This window comes from Triticum aestivum, chromosome 5A (genome assembly GCF_018294505.1).
Source record: "Triticum aestivum cultivar Chinese Spring chromosome 5A, IWGSC CS RefSeq v2.1, whole genome shotgun sequence".
NCBI classification, from domain to species: domain Eukaryota; kingdom Viridiplantae; phylum Streptophyta; class Magnoliopsida; order Poales; family Poaceae; genus Triticum; species Triticum aestivum.
In genome coordinates, this window is record NC_057806.1 from 317,941 (window position 1) to 337,759 (window position 19,819).

A 19,819-nucleotide genomic window follows, 5' to 3' on the forward strand; every position below is an offset into this window, starting at 1 on the left:
CTTCGTTGGAAGCACTCTACCTGTCTAGAGGGTGCGCAACGGGCATATGCGTCTGTGAGGACGCATTATCCCGGAATCAAGGCGGCGCATGTGGCTGCGGGGCCCCTGAAGGGAAGAAGCATACTCCGGGGAGGTACATGGCCGAGGTGCTGGACGGTGCTTGGATCACCGAGACTCAATGTAGAATGACTTGTTATACTAGATGTCTCTTTGGGATGCCGAGGTTTAATTATGTAAAATGACAAGTTATATTTTGGAATGTCCGGATTTAATGTCCGATGTGTTTACTTTGACTCCTGTGTGATCGTTTCTAAATACTGAAAGTGGCCAGTCATCGGCTTCTGCCCTCTTGTATATAATAGAAAGGGTGTGTCTGTAGCACTACACTTAGCTGACGTCTCGGCGCCCGGAGACGGTATGTGTTTAGCGGAAACTAGGCAATCCGACTATTCTGACTTTATAACTTTCACTTAATCATAGAACCTTGACGGTGGGGGCAAGTGACTAGCCCCCGGAGTGGGGCGCGGGGACGGGGAAGGCACGAGCGGGTGGCGGCGGAGGGAGGGAGTGGGTGGGGATGTAGGGCACGGGGGGGGGGGGGGGGGGCGCAACCCTAGTGCTGCCGAGCTGGGCCGTGGCGCGGGGGTTCGCACACGGCGCACCCCAACTGGGTCGGCCCATTGCGACTGAAATTGAGGGTATTTTTGACAAACGTGAACAAGACTTTACATTTATGTACATCTTTTAAACTAAAACGAAATTTTCCCGAATATTTTTAAAATTTGTAAAAAAAAAACTTGAAAAAGGGTACATATTTTGAAATTTGGAACAATTCTTAAAATGCGAACATTTTCTAAATTTCCATAACATTTTTTAAAATGCAAAAAAGAATTAATTGGTGAACCAAAATTGAGTTTGGGAACAATTTTTGAAAACGTGATATTTTTTAATTGGTGAACAAAAATTGAAAACAGAAACAATTCTAGAAAAATCAAACAAATTTTTGAAACTGAGAACAATTTGAATAACCTAAACAATTTTGTAAACGCGTTTTTTTGTATATATGAACAAAATATTGAAAATGAAGGCATTTTTCTTTAGATTCAAACATTTTGTAAAACACGAACATCTTTTTTGTAAAACGCGAACAATTTTTGAAATTGTGAACAAATTTTGAAAACAAGATCGTTTCTTGAAACTCCAAAAATTATTTGAAATTTTCGAACAAAAGAACATGAAAAAGAAAAAGGAAATAGAAAATAAAAACAAAAAAGAAACAGAAAAACCTATAAAAACCGCTGGGAACCCTCTAGAAGATTCCCCGCTCGGCCAACAGTGGCAGCCGTCACCGAGCCACTCAGACGCCCAGTCTGCACTCGGCCAGACATACAATGTCAGGGTGCACGGAGGAAATTTTTTGGTCTTTCTTGAAACACAAATCAAAAGATAAACAACTTCAGAGAAACACAAAACAAATATATATTTTGATTTTGATTTTTTCTGTAAAGAAGGCAAATAAGAATGATAACATGAATGATATGTTGGTAAGAAAACATACTTCCCCAAGCTTAGTTTTTTGGCCTAAGTTGGGCTTACTGCTCTGATAATGTCAGAGAGAAACGGAGAAGAGGGAGAGAGAGAGAGAGAGAGAGAGAGAGAGAGAGTGCTGAAATGATTTCAAGACCAGTTTTACACTAGACAGATTGGAATTCACCTCCCAAAAAAGGCACACCAGCTTAACTGCACTATCATCATCATCATCATCATCATCATCATCATCATCATGTTATTATTCACAACAACTTGGCTAGCATAAAACACCACACAAGCTCTTGGGGAGTAGGATTACAAACAAAAAATATTGCAAGGCCACACCATACCTATACAACAAAGTGTTTCGATTCCACGATAGAAAATGAATAAAAACACCACCAAATCTCATCAACGACACTAACTTCACCCGACTCGAGTCGCTGATTGATTGATTGATTTCCGCGACCACGAGATGTAGTAGGCACGATCGATCAGGGTCAGGCTCAGGCTCGACACTTCTGGGCAGGCAACCAAGATGTAATGTCTTCTTGTTTTCTCTACACACAAGTCAGCAGAGGGTCCCTGGATGCCATGATTCAACTAACTACACAAGGGATGCTCCAAGGTCTTTTTAATGCTTCATATCAGCATCACATGTTGCGTGCTGAACCGCTCCGAGGCAGAGTCCTGAGATACACACAAAAAATTCTTTAACTAACACATACCATGCCTAGTGGAGTTTGAAACAAGCATGATGATTATTTATCTCAAAATCTCAACAGAGACAATGGTATCTGCGGTGCGGTAGGGGTGTACTGTACCTTCCAGGTGGCATCTGTGAGGCAGAGGTGCTTGAACTGCCGAACCTTCTTGCTTTCGTATCCTGCTCTTTCTCTAATCGCATAGCCACCACCTCCTTTTCCATGGCAGCAACATCCCGTCTCATCTTCTTAGCCTCTGACTCCATCGCCTTTGTTAAAGTGTCGACTTTCTTAGCCAACATCTGCACATCAAACCACTCATTAACAGGAATGCGGGAACAAAAAAGAGAGGGCAGCCAAACAGTGTGATCCTAGCACCCGGCTAGAGTTACCTCAACTGCATCGTCCTTGTCTTTCAAGCTTTGGTCCTTTTCATAACAAGCCTTCCTCAGAGCAACGACCTCCTTTTGCAGCATATCATACAGCATACCTGACACTGTGTCCTCCGACTCAACAGATGTAAATTCACTAGGCTTCTCATCTGAGTTGTTTGACTCCTTATCTTCGCTGGAGTCAGTAGATACATTCATGCCAACCCCATTTACATGGCCCTTATAGCGGTCAAGTGATCTACACCCTCCATCAAAAGACTTGGATGCCCCCTTCGCATGGTTCACCAGAGTAGTCGTGGTGGTAGATACCGATGTTCTCATCTGGAATGATGGCCGTTTTGATAGAAAGCCATTGGTCTTGGATGCACTCTCAGCGCCACCAATAGACTGGCGGCGCGCAGCACTTGCATTGGTTCGCGATGTCGACATTCTCAATCCTTCCTCGAGTACTTTAAGCCGTAGCTGGAACTTGTCCTGCGATGTTCGATGCAGATCACAATGAAGAGAGAGCAGAAACAGCTAACTGATAGGAAGACAGAAGTAAAGGATTTCATGAGAAACATGGAAGGAAAAATGCATACCTTCAGTTGAGCTTCTGATCTTGCAGCCCTTTCTGCTATAGCAAGTTTATCACGGAGTTGCTGCATTTCTCCCTGTAAAAGGATAATCCTCCACAAGTTAACAAAAGTGCCATGGTTTAGTCTAGTCAAAGAAGAAAATGTGAAAAGGCTACAGTCCCATTGAGGGGCTTCTAGAGATCCATCCAGAAAAGGTCGAGTAAGACTAGAAGATGTGAGACATTCATTACTTACTTGCAGAAGCCTCCGTTCTTCAAGCCATTGCTTAACAGGCATTACTTTATCATTGCCATCTTTCCACTCATTTGCCACCACTACCGCGACCCTATTTGCTGAAACCTTTGCACGGGCAAGCTCACGATCCAGAGTTTTCATTTCCTCCTGAGAACAACATGCATGTAAGAAATATTCACTTGTATGACAATGAAAGATTTCGGGTACACTAAATATCATGAACTGCACGAATAGGGGTTCAAGCCATCATGCATTACATTCATCTCCTGAACTTTCCGCTGATAGTCCCTAACAGCATTTGCGGCTGCGCCACCAGCAAGAACAGCTTCTTCTAGCTCTCTGACGGTCTGAGTAAGTTTTTCGACCTCAGCAACCTTCTGGCGGTGCATTCTGTCCAAGATTTTGTTCTCTTCCTATAGAATACCAAAGACAAAGTCTCATATACCATTGCTGGTCGTATGCCACAGCTAGCAAATTGTTTGTAAATGCATGCTTTCACCGTCTTATACCTGACATATCTCGATCTGTTTCATCAATTCTTGGTTTTTGTTTTGTAAATCATCCACCAAGGAAGCTTTCGCTAATGCTATCTGAACTGTCCTTTCTGCTTCCAGCAGAGCAGCTTCCTTGGATTTGGTAAGACGGTCCAATGCCCTGTTGTCATCTTGTAATTTTGCAATCTGCTCAACAAAATCGATGCATTAGTGTTTCAGCAGGAGGGCATTCAATCGACAGAGAACAGGACTGATGGTAGAATCGACAACTGCACATAAACATCAGTGATAGAATGCGCCGCTTTGCAAATTTGTGAAGTAGCAACACGTAAATCCACATCTGGAAACCAGAAGGTTGGCGGTATTTACCAACTACCAAGACAACGGTAGAAATTAAGTAAGATTACGGGAGGTGCTGCATAAAAGCTACCGATATCTTGTGAGAACAAGAAGTGAATACAGTTTACTAAAAGCAAAGGTTTCATACATGGAACACACTGATGAGACTTTAAGAGAAAACAAGACAAGACAACCATATGGCAAGATGAAAAGTACCTCTTGACGGGCTAGTTTCAGCTCGGCCTCCAGCGGAGCAAGGATGGCCTCGATGGGAGGCATGTCATCATCCTTCTGCGCCGCATGAACCCTCCGCAGCGTAGCCTCCGCTGCAAACTGGGCAGCAAGCGCTGCTTTCTTCTCATCGTTGATCTTCTTCGCTTCAAGGTTCTGCAAAATGCCGCGTATCATCAACAGCTGCTCTCTTGTCAAGATAAAAACTGTGAGCTTGGAAGGAAAAAAAAACAGGAAAAAGAAGGAAGGGCTGATCCATTACCTTGCTTTCCAGGAGAGACTCTGTGAGCTTGAGCTTCCCATCCACCTTTGCCAGTTCTTCGGTAAGCTTACATTGATGCGTAAGGCAAAGTCAGGATTGTCCCCAAAAATTGAAAAATGCGCGGAAAAGGAAGACATTTGAAGTGTAATGATATGTCAGAGGTGGTTCCTTGGTTAGTTTCTTCTACTCTTTGCAAACAAACAGTTGTCCTAGCATTACACCAGGGGTCTAAAATTTCGACAAACGCGTGAAAAGGAAGGCATTTGGAGCTTCATTGGCTTCTCCTACTTGCAAACTAACAATTGTCCTAAAATGCTCACAGAACGGTTCACAGTTTTCATCCTTCATCTGCTTCTACTTGTAAATTAACAAACAGCTATCCAGAACTAATGAGCAGGTCGTTTTAGTGCCTAGATGTGACAGCTGATACAAGTGCATTTTGAAGGTTCAAGATGCAGATGGAGCTTTCATGAGCTGTAACCGAAAAATCAAGCAGTCGTTTTCGCCGAAAAAGACATGGAAATTGCTCAGGAAACATGAAGCTGATGCTCGGATCTACTCAATTCTAGCCTAGATGTAGAGTAAAAGAGAAGGGGAATGGGGGGGGGGGGGGGGGGGGGGGGGGAATTGAGGGGAGGGGTACTGACATCCTCGACGGCCTTCTCGCGCGCCCGCTCGGAGAGGCGCAGGGCCTTGATCTCCGCCTGCGCGTCGCCGAGCTCCTTCTCCTTGTCTGCAAGCAAGCAAGCACCAAATCCAATCCGTTGAGGTGGAAAGGCGGAATCTTGCTCCGGGCGGCGAGGAGGGAGGGAGGGAGATCCGATCTGGAGGGCAGATCGGATCGGCAATGGAGCTTACAGTGGAGGTCGTTCTCGAGGCGGGTGAGCTCGACGCGGACGGGATCGGAGCCGTGGAGCAGGCTGATGAGGTCCTCCATCTCCAGCGCCGGCTTCAGCCTGGGCCGCTGCTGCTGCGCCGGCGGCTGCTGCTGGTGCTGATGACTCCTCAGCGCCCGGCCGTCGCCGTACGGATCGGCCATGGCCGGCGGCGATCCCAACCGCAACCACGCCACCAATGCGCTGCCTGTGCTTGTGGGGGGCGGTCAGACTCAGAGAGAAGAGAGGAGAGAGTGTGTTAATGGCGGTCAGGTCACATGAATAACAGTGTGCGTGTGCGTGTGCGTGTGTGATGGAGCAAAGGAGGGAGAGGAGAGGGTGGTCATTTGCATTTGCAGCCCCGGTCCACGCATCGCATCGCATGTTACCGCCATGTGATCATTCATTCATTCATTCATTCACTCCCTCACTCATGGACTTGCATTTGGGGGCTTTTCTTTTCTTTTCCTTTCTTTTCCGGTACACAAAACACACACACAAAAAAAGGTTTTTCCTTTTTTTTCGTCGGTCGTCGAACCGCACAACTTTTAAGAGGTGTTTTCTCAAAGGGTTAATTCGTTTGATATATGTCGTCGTCGATTCCACGCGTCCAAGAAGCGCCGCCGCAAGCGAAAGACGTCCAAAAAGAAACCGGTTCCATTTATTTCTACATAGGCGAAGCCCTTGCCGGCTTCTCGAAACAGGAAACAAACACTGACGAAGCATGCGTACTGTTGGGGACATGAGTGATATTAGCTTTGTCGTTGTCGATGGTTGCTACCATCGGTCGATGTCTGATCTAATTCAACCTTGTGTGAGTCGAGTCGAGGTTCTCTTCTCTCTGCGTATGCACGGGGCAGTGGGCCATACACGTCACTTGTCGTTTTTTTACTTTTGGGTGAGACTTTGGGTCCTAAACCATCGGGTCCTCAGGGATCAGGGTTTCCTCTCGGGATACCCCGACTCCCTGGTGTGCGTTGGGTTTTAATTGCTAGAACAGAGGAGGAGGGTAAAGTACTCGCCTTTATTCTAACATCAACTATAATCCTCCATATGAGCTTTCATCGGTGCCAACTCCTAAAAGCTTGATTCATCTTGACTCATCCACTCAAACAATAACAAACTTCGAGGAATGAAAGATAATCGCTTAATCTACATTTTCGCCAAACCAATTCATGATCATCATACTTGTTCTTTAACAAATTTGTTACTCTTGGGGATTGGGACTCCTGGGAGATAAGAGTCAAGCCTGGAAGCTTCCTTGTGTATAGTGTGCTTCCGGAAGTTTGTAAAAGGTTCGGTGGTTGCCTTTAGGGCCCATTTAGATAGTGTCCACACTGAATTATGCCTGGCCGGAAGTTTGTCTGAAAGGTGCCTGAGGAGTGTTTGGTTACTATCCTGAAAAAGTAATAGTTTACCTGGGCTGGTGGCATCATAATTTGATTAGCCTGGAGTGTGACCCAGAAAAATTGCTTAGCCTAGGCCAGGCTTTCTGGATAGGACGCCTGGGTAGCTGCCTGGTGCTAGTGAGCCGCTGTTTTCAAGCACTTTTGTTGTTAGGGCCCTTCAATGATTGGCAGTGTATTATTTTAATGCTACACCAGGCCAAGTCATGAACAAAACACGTGTACACCATGCTAGACTCACGAAGCAAAAAACAATGAAGTGCCAAGCTCAAACTAGGCAGTCTCTTTTCCCATGCACGAAGCCGAGGTCACCAACCCAAACAGACCCTTAAGGCAACCACAAGTGATTTGAGACTCATCCGTTAGGGTGACTCAAAAGGTAGAAAAGGGCGAGCAACTTGGTGGCGTTCAAAAGATTTAACTTCGCACCTCTCTAATAGAGATTAGCACTCCCCCGGGAGTGTGAACTTCAGGATACATCCTCGTCTCCAACTTGTGTGGTCAATCCATTTTCTTACTGATGTTGCTTGAAGCTACGTCGGTATTTCCCCAAAGAGGAAGGGATGATGCAGCACAAAGACGGTAGGTATTTCCCTCAGATATGAAACCAAGGTTATCGAATCAGTAGGAGAACCAAGCAACACAACGTAAACAAACCCTGCACACAAATAACAACACCTCGCAACCCGACGTGTTAAAGGGGTTGTCAATCCCTTTCGGGGTACGGTGCCATAAATTGCATGTTGACGGAGAAAATTGTAATAGATTGAATAAATAGATCGCAAATAAAGTAAAGTGCAACAAAGTATTTTTGTATTTTTTGTTTTAATAGATCTGAATAAAAAGAGCAAATAAAATAGATCGCAAAGCAAATATAAGAAAGAAGGCCCGAGGGCCGTAGGTTTCACTAGTGGCTTCTCTTGAGAAAGATAGCAAACGGTGGGTAAACAAATTGCTATTGGGCAATTGATAGAACTTCAAATAATTATGACGATATCCAGGCAATGATCATTACATAGGCATCACGTCCAAGATTAGTAGACCGACTCCTGCCTGCATCTACTACTATTACTCCACACATCGACCGCTATCCAGCATGCATCTAGTGTATTAAGTTAATGGAGAAACAGAGTAATGCAATAAGAACGATGACATGATGTAGACAAGATATATCTGTGTAGAGATAGACCCCATCATTTTATCCTTAGTAGCAACGATACATACATGTCGTTTCCCTTTCTGTCACCGGGATCAAGCACCGTAAGATCGAACCCACTACAAAGCACCTCTTCCCATTGCAAGATAAATAGATTAAGTTGGCCAAACAAAACTCAAATATCGGAGAAGAAATATGAGGCTATAAGAGATCATGCATATAAGAGATCAAAGAAACTCAAATAACTTTCATGGATATAAAAAGATATAACTAATCATAAACTCAATGTTGATCAGATCCCAACAAACACACCGCAAAAAGAGTTACATCATATGGATCTCCAAGAGACCATTGTATTGAGAATTCAGCGAGAGAGAGAAAGCCATCTAGCTACCAACTACGGACCCAAAGGTCTACAAAGAACTACTGTGACGCCCCCGATTCGACCGTACACTAATCATACACGCAAATGTGTATGATCAAGATAAGGGACTCACGGGAAGATATCACAACACAACCCTAGACACAAATTGAAATAATACAAGCTTTATATTACAAGCCAGGGGCCTCAAGGGCTCGAATACATAGCTTGATACACAAGAGTCAGCAGAAGCAGCAATATCTTAGTACAGACATAAGTTAGACAAGACTGCCTTAAGAAGACAAACACAAAACAAGAACGATCGAAGAGGCAAGGCCTCCTGCCTGGGACCTCCTAACTACTCCTGGTCTTCGGCGGTCTCCACATAGTAGTATCCGTCAATGGTGGCATCTAGCTCCAAGGATCCACCATCTGGTTGCATCAACCGGAAAGAAGAAGGAAGGGAAAAAAGGGGTAGCAAAGCAACCATGAGTACTCATCCAAAGTACTCGCAAGCATCAGATCTATACTATGTATGCATTGGTATCAAATGGAAGGGTTGTATCTGTGGACTGAACTGCAGAATGCCAGAATAGGGGGGAAGGCCTAGCCTATCGAAGACTAGCATCTTCAAGCAGCTCCGAGCATCTTGCAGCATGTAGAAGAGTAAAGAATAGCAGTTTATAATTAACAAGCATGATGTAACAATAACGCCCAGAGATCCTTTCTCGACTCCCTGCGAGAAAGCAATCCCGGAGCCACATATCTTAAATATCCATTTCTAGTTGTATTAGATCAAGATATAAGTCTGAACGTCCATTACCGTGGACACGGTATTCGAATAAAGATCTTCCCTATAGGGGTGCACCACGTTTTCCAACACGCTCGATCACTCTGGCCGGACACACCTTTCTGGGGTCAATGCCCGGCCTCAGAAGATCAACACGTCGTAGCCCTTCCTAGGCTCAACAGAGAGGTCCCCGCTGGTCTACATCCTAAGCACTCCGGGGTCTGGGCCCATCGCCCGCAGCACTCCGAGTCATTACGTGCAGGGCAGACCTAGGTACCACCTCTAAGGTGCCGGCCCAGCCGTGCCGCAATGCTGAACTGGACGTCTGACAAAGCTTCGACTGATATTGCGACATCGAGGCCCATAACTATTCTCGCGTGGTGGTTAGTGCGTAAAGGCCAAAGGCCAACTCAGAACAAATACCCAAACCATAGTGTATTATTAGCTTGCGGAGACGAGCAGAGACTCACGATAATGTGACCCCGTCGCCTCGTCTCGAGGAAATACGACAAGGGCAAGCCCAGCCCACTCGAGGGTTGCCTGACTTCCCGGCCGTGCCTCGTAAATATCTTGAGGGTGCTCTCCGAGCCCGCCCGACTTTCCCAAAGGTCTCAAGTAATGTCAAGGTAACCGTGTGTCCAAACATCAAGGGGAAAACCCGAGGAATCACCCCCGGAGGATTCCACTCAATGTAATCATCAAGGTGAACGTAAGAGGGACCAACCTCGAGGTTCACACTTGAGGTGTTGAACGACAGAGCCGTATCGGGAATGGTCAAAGAGGAAATCACCCTCGATGACCACGACCGAATAGCTACACTACAGAATTATCATCAGGAGTGCGTTATGAGGGATCACCCTCGGCACTCGATAGTAGCTCTGCAGAGTCAAGCAACAAAAGGGGCGTGATGTGATGTGCGGTGTCGGGCTCTGGTCGTCGATCATGTAGCTCGAGTCGTCGATGATGAAGCAGGGGCAATAAGGACAAGGTGGAGGTCACTGATGGATCACTATCCAACCTATACTAAGCAGTTTAGGATAAGCAGGTAAGGTACAAAAGCAGGCTATGCATCAGAATAGGAGCAACCAATAACAGTAGCAAAATCTAATGCAAGCATGAGAGAATGGAATGGGCGATATCGGGATGATCAAAGGGGGGGCTTGCCTGGTTGCTCAGACAAGAAGGGGTCGTCGTCGACGTAGTCGATCACAGCGGCATCAACGGCAGTCTCGGGGTCTACCGGAGAGAAGAGGGGGAAGAGACAGTAAATACAAGCATACACTTGCAGCACTAAGCATGACATGACGATACGCGATGTTAGGCATGTTCTAACACGGCGTTACATGATACCGGCGAAGGGGGATAACATCTGGGAAGGTTTTCCCGAAGTTTGGCATTTTCGGACAGATGAAACGGAGGAGAAAGTTGCATGTTCTCCATGCTAGGGATATGTGGCGGACGAACGGACCACGTATTCGGATTCGTCTCGTTGTTCTGAGCAACTTTCATGTAGAAAACATTTCCATTCGAGTTATAGATTATTTATTATGATTTTTCAAAGTTTTAAACATTTTCTGAAATTAATATTAATTTGAAAATAATGGCTAAAATGCTAAGCGCACCCAGCACAGGGTACACAGAACTGTACCCAGTGGCTGACAGGTGGCCCAGGGGGTCCTAGTTGACCAGTCAATGTTTGACTGGTCAACAGTGGGTGGGGCCCCCTGTCATTGGCTCATTTACTAACTACAGATTAAACATTTTGTTAGTTAAGTTAATTAACTTTTTAACTAATTAATTAAGTAATTAATTAATTCACTAATTAATTTTACCATTAATTATTTTTATTTATTTAATTCTCTTTTTTTAAACAGGGGGATGGGCCCCACTGCTCAGTGGCCCATTAGGCCACTGGAGCGGGTGGTTAACGGTGTGGGCGCTGCCCCGGGCGGAGGCCGAACCCGCCCAGGTGCGGGGCCAGGCCGGCGCCGGCGCCGTAGGGCACCGGCGAGGCACGGCAGGCCGGAGCCAGAGCGGGGCGAGGCACCGGGCTGCAGAGGCGGGGTGCGAACGTCGGTGTGCATCGGCTTGGCCGGAGCAGAGCCGCAGCAGGGGCCGGGTGACGGCGACCACGCGCGGCCATAGGCGCGTGCGAGGGGTGGGGGGGCGATGGCGCGGGGCCGCGGCGCGGCGTGGCCCGCGAGAGCGCCTGCGCGCATGCGGCGCAGGGGGTGACAGGCAGTGGTGGCGTGAGGGAGTAGCGGAGAGGCTGAAGCAGGGGCGCAGCAGCTTAGCAGGAGTAGCAGCACGGGCGGAAGGCCGCAGGGTGCGGGTGATGCGGAACGGCGACCACGGGCAGGCGACGCGTGGGCACGGCCGGAGCATGCCGGGGACAGAGAAGATGGGGTCGGCCGTGGGCGCGGCGGGGTGGCCGCGGGCGTGCAGCAGCGCGTAGGGCCACGTCGTGCGGCCGCACGGCGACGAGCAACAGCAGGGCAAGTGTCGCGGCGACGGCTGTGCGGGTGGGGGGGAGGGGGGCGACGACCAGGCGACAACGGCCACAGAACCGGTGACGGGGAAGAGAAAGGAGGGCGGTGCGGTGCTCACGGCGGGTTCGTAGGGAGGTGGCAGAGTGCTCGGGGAGGGTCGAGGTGGATGGAGCTGCGCCGGTGATCTCGAGCGGCCGAGGTTGAAGAAGGGGGGTTCGGGGTCGTCGCTGCGGGGCTCTCCCCATTGATCTGGAGGGCGGGGTCGACGTGAAGGAGCTCCGGCGATGGGCCGGCCAGGAGGCGCCGGGCGGCGTCGTCGGGGAGGCGGGGTGCGGTTGCCGGGGTCGCGGGATCGGGCTCCTCCCCGATCCAGGCGAGTGGGAAGGAAGAGACGAGAGAGTGGGGGTGAGGAGATATTTGGGGGGGTGCTAAGGTTCGACGATGGGAGAGGGGCGCCGGCTTAAGTAGCCATGGGCGAGCGCTGGAGGACCGCCGGATGGCCGCCATGGTGATGCCCGTCGCCGTGGCAGGCATCGGCAGGGCACAACGCGGGGTGGGAACAGGGGAGAGGGAGGGAGGCAGGGGCCTGCGTGGCCACTTGAGCCAGCCTGGTTAGCTAGATGGGCCTCTAGCCTAGGGGAAGGGGGTTTTATTTTGTTTTGCTACCTTGCATTTTCTTTTTCTTTTTCTTTTTATCTATTTCATTTTTACTGCTTTATTTTACTCTCTATTTACTATAGTTTTACAAAATACTAAACTAGTTCCTAAAACAGTGTTACTACTTATTCTAATGCTACAATAACTTGGGCTCCCAAATAAATTAGTTTAATATTTTATATATTATAAAAAGCATTTAATTATTGGTTCTAGCTGCTGGTCTGCTGATTTTAGAGCATTTACACATTTTATAAAAGTGTGGTTTCTTCACCATAATTACCTACGCATTATTTGGCACAACCCGAACATTTTAGTTTTATTGTTTGAAAACTTTTGTGGTTTGCCTTTAACTCAAATTTGAATTTGAATCGATTTGAACTACCGCGAAGTTAACAACAGTAACCGCGATGACGTGGCATCATTAGTAGGGAATTACTGTAGCTAAATTATCCGGGCGTCACAATACTCCTCCACTATAAGAAATCTCGTCCCGAGATTTAAGGGATGTAGTAGGGGGAAAGACTCAGAAAGGACGGACCTCAACACATGATAGGTAACTAGGGGCTATCCTAGTGAACGTGGCATAGAGGCATCTCTCGAGTGGAAATTCAAGAAAGTCGTCGAGAGCAAGGTAAGGAGGTGTTATAAGAAGCTTCAACCATGTAGACAACCGTTCGATGTCTGAAACAGAGTGTGAAAGGGCTCAGAGCATTGTGAATAAGTATTGCATCTGATACCAGAACAGATCACAAGGAAGGTGGCTCGCGAATACATACGAAGCCAAGTGCAAAGAAGATTTCAGAACCAAGGTTGTACAGGAGAGTCAGGTTTCGATCCTGTGGAACTGTGGGTTATGGGCCCACCATGTGGGTTAACAGCATGAAGGCGCTAATCATTTTGCACGGTCATGATAGCAAGGCAAGTCAGAGGATAGCCTGTCAATTATGTTGGCAACAACGTCGGTACCAAGGGCGAGGGACAAAGAGAACCATTTTCCTGCTCGCAAGGCGAGGCGGACCAGTAGGCAAAGTTCTCATCCATCGGCGGCTACTGGGATGTCATCAACAATAGTAACAAGGTCTTACTAACAGAGTTGTATTTCGAGGCATTTACATAAGCAGCGAATTATCACTGGCTCAAATATGTTACGTTACAAGAAAGGTTAACATAACAATGGAAGGAAAGTGTAGACTCGAATCAGTTATTGGTGTCCTCACGTGTCTACTAACTCAGAACCCATGGAAAATTTTGAATCGGCGAGAAATAACAGTTGATGAAGAACTCATAAGAAGTTATGTAGTTCCGTGATATTCTCGAGATACCAAAGGGGTAATACTCGAAGGTAGATCAAAGTAGAGGTTGGACAGGTTAAACGATCTGAAGAAGATAGTACTTTAACTTGTCCGAGAAATGGAATCAAGGGAGATCAATCATGGTCGGAACCACGGTTGCAAAGGACCAATATAGATACAAGATGAACTTATCACAAGGGGATCATTATTATCATAACAAGAAACTTCCATGATAAGTTCCACATCGGGTCCATGAGCATGAACACAAAGGTTCAAGGTCGACTCCCACTACATCAATGTATAACCTTCCATTCACTTTTCGCCTTCGTCGAAGTTGTAGAGTCCAAATTCACGAGTAAATAACTCAAGCTCGGAGTAGAGCATGATTGAGGAAGCAAAAGATACAATTTACCAAAGGCATTATGTATCCGAGGAAAATCTCACAAGGTTATTGCATATGAAGGACGCTGTCAAATAGAACCCCACAAAGGATCTGGTGTGAGCATCGGTACTCAACCAGAAGGAGAAAGAATGCAAGGGTATCAGATTATAGAAACAACTGACCAATTCAAATCTCGAATACAAAGGAATTATGATTTCTAAATCGGGGGATCAGAAGCAGAGGCTCTGGTCAAAGACAAGTACGTTGAATAGACATAGATCGACAATCGATCAAGGTTTGATTTGTCGAACACCAGCTCATGTCCGTGGTGACGTCTGAGCCGATGGGAAGAATTCTAATTGTGATTGAGGATTGTGAACATTCACAAACATATCGAATCAAATGCTCAAAATTAAATATGACAAAGGATACTACTGAATATTGCCAGACATATGGAAAGCATCCACAATGCAAGCAGACATGGAGGAGCAAGAGTAATAGGTTTCTAAGGATTTTCGGAAGATCGGATAATATTCCAAAGAATTTTGTGAAACAAAGATCAACTGTGGGCGAACGGATACTCGGCAAGCGCGGGTAATTATCCGCAGGGGTATTCATGTGGCAAAGAATTGCAAGGCAGTAAGCATAAAGGATTCTCGGAACATCGAAGAGTATTTCAGGACATCTTGTAATAACAAGAGTAACTGGGAATGAAGGTATGAACGACAACATAGGTAGTTACGCATAAGGATTTATCGGTGGTAGGGATCGCAAAGACGAAGGGTATAAGGGTCTCAAGAAAACACCGGAGAGTATCTTCAGAATCTTCTGGTGCACCAAGCAATCATCGGGAGTGAGGGGCTCCCTGGGAGAAAGTATTTACGAGAACCTAGAGTTAGAGTTAGCAAAATCATTTAACCCGAATAGAAGAGAGATCAGATTCCCAGAGTATAGATGAGGAATAAAAGATCCTAATACCACCCAATGGCGACGTGGGCCGATAAGCCACACAACCATGTTAGTAAAACAGTTTTTCTTAGACTAGACTCAACTTTGGCCAAGGAGTTGGAAAGGGGGATCCTACAGGTAGTCGGCTCTGATACCAACTTGTGACGCCCCCGATTCGACCATACACTAATCATACACGCAAATGTGTACGTACGATCAAGATCAGGGACTCACGGGAAGATATCACAACACAACCCTAGACACAAATTGAAATAATACAAGCTTTATATTACAAGCCAGGGGCCTCGAGGGCTCGAATACATAGCTTGATACACAAGAGTCAGCGGAAGCAGCAATATCTGAGTACAGACATAAGTTAGACAAGACTGCATTAAGAAGACAAACACAAAACAAGAATGATCGAAGAGGCAAGGCCTCCTGCCTGGGACGTCCTAACTACTCCTGGTCTTCAGCGGTCTCCACATAGTAGTATCCGTCAACGGTGGCATCTAGCTCCAGGGATCCACCATCTGGTTGCATCAACCGGAAAGAAGAAGGAAGGGAAAAAGGGGTAGCAAAGCAACCATGAGTACTCATCCAAAGTACTCACAAGCATCAGATCTATACTAAGTATGCATTGGTATCAAATGGAAGGGCTGTATGTGTGGACTGAACTGCAGAATGCCAGAATAGGGGGAAGGCCTAGCCTATCGAAGAATAGCATCTTCAACCAACTCCGGGCATCTTGCAGCATGTAGAAGAGTAAAGAATAGCAGTTTATAATTAACAAGCATGTTGTAACAATAACGCCCAGAGATCCTTTCTCGACTCCCTGCGAGAAAGCAATCCCGGAGCCACATATCTTAAGTATCCATTTCTAGTTGTATGAGATCAAGATATAAGTTTGAACATCCATTACCATGGACAAGGTATTCGAATAAAGATCTTCCCTGTAGGGGTGCACCATGTTTTCCAACACGCTCGATCACTCTGGCCGGACACACCTTTCTAGGGTCAATGCCTGGCCTCGGAAGATCAACACGTCGTAGCCCTACCTAGGCTCAGCAGAGAGGTCCCCGCCGGTCTACATCCTAAGCACTCCGGGGTCTGGGCCCATTGTCCGTAGCACTCCGGGTCGTTACGTGCAGGGCGGACCTAGGCACTACCTCTGGGGTGCCGGCCCAGCCGTGCCGCAATGCTGAACTGGACGTCTGACAAAGCTTCGGCTGATACTGCGACGTCGAGGCCCATAACTATTCTCGTGTGGTGGTTAGTGCGTAAAGGCCAAAGGCCAACTCAGAACAAATACCCAACCATAGTGTATTATTATCTTGCGGAGACGAGCAGAGACTCACGATAATGTGAACCCGTCGCCCCGTCTCGAGGAAATACGGCAAGGGCAAGCCCAGCCCACTCGAGGGCTGCCTGACTTCCCGGCCGTGCCTCGTAACCATCTTGCGGGTGCTCTCCGGGCCCGCACGACTTTCCCAAAGGTCTCAAGTAATGTCAAGGTAACCGTGTGTCCAAACATCAAGGGGAAAACCCGAGGAATCACCCCCGGAGGATTCCACTCAATGTAATCATCAAGGTGAACGTAAGAGGGACCACCCACGAGGTTCACACTTGAGGTGTTGAACGACAGAGCCGTATCGGGAATGGTCAAAGAGGAAATCACCCTTGATGACCACGACCGAATAGCTACACTACAGAATTATCATCAGGAGTGCATTATGAGGGATCACCCTCGGCTCTCGATAGTAGCTCTGCAGAGTCGAGCAACAAAAGGGGCGTGATGTGATGTGCGGTGTCGGGCTCTGGTGGTCGATCATGTAGCTCGAGTCGTCGATGATGAACCAGGGGCAATAAGAACAAGGTGGAGGTTACTGATGGATCACTATCCAACCTATACTAAGCAGTTTAGGATAAGTAGGTAAGGTACAAAAGCAGGCTATGCATCAGAATAGGAGCAATCAATAATAGTAGCAAAATATAATGCAAGCATGAGAGAATGGAATGGGCGATATCGGGATGATCAAAGGGGGGGGGGGCTTGCCTGGTTGCTCAGACAAGAAGGGGTCATCGTCGACGTAGTCGATCACAGCGGCATCAGCGGCAGTCTCGGGGTCTACCGAAGAGAAGAGGGGGAAGAAATAGTAAATACAAGCATACAGTTGCAGCACTAAGCATGACATGACGATACGCAGTGTTAGGCGTGTTCTAACGCGGCGTTATATGATACCGGTGAAGGGGGATAACATCCGGGAAGGTTTTCCCGAAGTTTGGCATTTTCGGACAGATGAAACGGAGGGGAAAGTTGCATGTTCTCCATGCTAGGGATATGTGGTGGACGAACGGACCACGTATTCGGATTCGTATCGTCGTTCTGAGAACTTTCATGTGGAGAACATTTTCATTCGAGTTACGGATTATTTATTATGATTTTTCAAAGTTTTAAACATTTTCTGAAATTAATATTAATTTGAAAATAATGGCTAAAATGCTAAGCGCACCCAGCACAGGGTACACAGAACTGTACCCAGTGGCTGACAGGTGGGCCAGGGGGTCCCAGTCGACCAGTCAATGTTTGACTGGTCAACAGGGGGTGGGGCCCCCTGTCATTGGCTCATTTACTAATTACAGATTAAACATTTTGTTAATTAACTTTTTAACTAATTAATTAAGTAATTAATTAATTCACTAATTAATTTTACCATTAATTATTTTTATTTATTTAATTCTCTCTTTTTTAAACAGGAGGATGGGCCCCACTGCTCAGTGGCCCATTAGGCCACTGGAGCGGGTGGTTAACGATGCGGGCGCTGCCCCGGGCGGAGGCCGAACCCGCCCAGGTGCGGGGCCAGGCCGGCGGGGCGCCGCGGAGAGCCGCGAGGCATGGCAGGCCGGAGCTAGAGCGGGGCGAGGCGCCGGGCTACAAAGGCGTGGTGCGAATGTCAGCATGCAGCGGTTTGGCCGGAGCAGAGCCGCAACAGGGGCCGGGCGGCGGCCGCCACGCGCAGCCATAGGCGCGTGCGAGGGGGGGGGCGAGGGCGCGGGGCCGTGGCGCGGTTTGGCGCATGAGAGCGCTTGCACGCATGCGGCGCAGGGAGCGACAGGAAGCGGTGGCATGAGGGAGCAGTGGGGAGGCTGAAGCAGGGGCGTAGCAGCTTAGCAGGAGTAGCAGCGCGGCGGAAGGCCGCGGGGTGCTGGCGATGCGGGACGGCGACCACGGGCAGGCGACACGTGGGCGCGGCCAGAGCATGTTGGGGATAGAGAAGACGGGGTCGTCCATGCGCACGATGGGGTGGCCGTGGGCGTGCAACAGCGCGCAGGGCCATGTCGTGCGGCCACACGTCGATAAGCAGCAGCAGGGCAAGTGTCGCGGCGATGACGGTGCGGGGGGGGGGGGGGACGACCAGGCGACAAAGGCCACAGAACCGGCGACGGGGGAGAGAGAGAAGGGCGGTGCGGTGCTCACGGTGGGTTCGTAGGGAGGTGGCAGAGTGCTCGGGGAGGGTCAAGGTGGACGGAGCGGCGCCGACGATCTCGAGCGGCCGAGGTTGAAGAAGGGGGGTTCAGGGTCGCCGCTGCGGGGCTCTCCCCGTTGATCTGGAGGGCAGGGTCGACGTGAAGGAGCTCCGGCAATGGGACGACCAGGAGGCGTCGTCGGGGAGGCGGGGTGCGGTTGCCGGGGTCGCGGGATTGGGCTCCTCCCCGATCCAGGCGAGTGGGGATGGAGAGACGAGAGAGTGGGGGTGAGGAGATATTTGGGGGGGGTGCTAGGGTTCGGCGATGGGAAAGGGGAGCCTGCTTAAGTAGCCACAGGCGAGCGCTGGAGGACCGTCGGATGGCCGCCATGGTGATGCCCGTCGCCGTGGTAGGCATCGGCAGGGCACAACGCGGGGTGGAAACTGTGGAGAGGGAGGGAGGCAGGGGCCTGCATGGCCACTTGAGCCAGCCTGGTTAGCTAGATGGGCCTCTAGCCCAGGGGAAGGGGGGGTTTATTTTGTTTTGATGCCTTGCATTTTCTTTTTCTTTTTATCTATTTCATTTTTACTGCTTTATTTTACTCTCTATTTACTATAGTTTTACAAAATACTAAACTAGTTCCTAAAACAGTGTTACTACTTATTCTAATGCTACAATAACTTGGGCTCCCAAATAAATTAGTTTAATATTTTATATATTATAAAAAGCATTTAATTATTGGTTTTAGCTGCTGGTCTGCTCATTTTATAGCATTTATACATTTTATAAAAGTGTGGTTTCTTCATCATAATTACCTACGCATTATTGGCACAACCCGAACATTTTAGTTTTATTATTTGAAAACTTTGGTGGTTTGCCTTTAACTCAAATTTGAATTTGAATCGATTTGATCTACCGCGAGGTTAACAACAGTAACCGCGATGACGTGGCATCATTAGTAGGGAATTACTTTAGCTAAATTATCCGGGCGTCACAACTACTCACGCATCATCGGAGAGGCACCAATGGTGGTGGTGAACTCCATCCGAGATGGTGTCTAGATTGGATCAGGTGGTTCTGGACTCTATGGCAGCTGGATGAATATTTCGTGGACTCCCCTAGGGTTCTGGTATTTTTGGGGTATTTATAGAGCAAAGAGGCGGTCTGGGCGGCACCCGACGTGGGCACAACCCACCAGGGCACGCCTGGGCCTCCTGGCGCACCCTGGTGGGTT

General features: G+C 48.0%; 1 protein-coding gene across 1 annotated transcript; it reads right to left on the reverse strand.

The window, feature by feature from the left end:
* Nucleotides 1-1,736: 1,736 nt before the first annotated feature.
* LOC123101899 (microtubule-associated protein 70-1) lies at nucleotides 1,737-5,989 on the reverse strand. Its single transcript, XM_044523141.1, has 11 exons — nucleotides 5,623-5,989; nucleotides 5,412-5,497; nucleotides 4,765-4,830; nucleotides 4,488-4,658; nucleotides 3,948-4,118; nucleotides 3,696-3,851; nucleotides 3,439-3,585; nucleotides 3,208-3,279; nucleotides 2,627-3,100; nucleotides 2,355-2,536; nucleotides 1,737-2,220 (listed from the first exon to the last, which is right to left on the reverse strand). Exons 1-11 carry the CDS (start codon nucleotides 5,801-5,803, stop codon nucleotides 2,184-2,186), a joined length of 1,743 nt encoding a protein of 580 aa, XP_044379076.1. The 5' UTR covers nucleotides 5,804-5,989; the 3' UTR covers nucleotides 1,737-2,183.
* Between the last annotated feature and the right edge of the window lie 13,830 nt (nucleotides 5,990-19,819).

Excerpts from the sequence above, each read along its gene's own strand:
- LOC123101899 (XM_044523141.1), bottom strand. The coding sequence starts at position 5,803 with ATGGCCGATCCGTACGGCGACGGCCGGGCGCTGAGGAGTCATCAGCAC. Across the intron at positions 5,498-5,622 it reads CCTCGAGAACGACCTCCACT|ACAAGGAGAAGGAGCTCGGC; the intron begins GTAAGCTCCATT and ends GCTTGCTTGCAG. Across the intron at positions 4,119-4,487 it reads TGAAACTAGCCCGTCAAGAG|ATTGCAAAATTACAAGATGA; the intron begins GTACTTTTCATC and ends TTTGTTGAGCAG.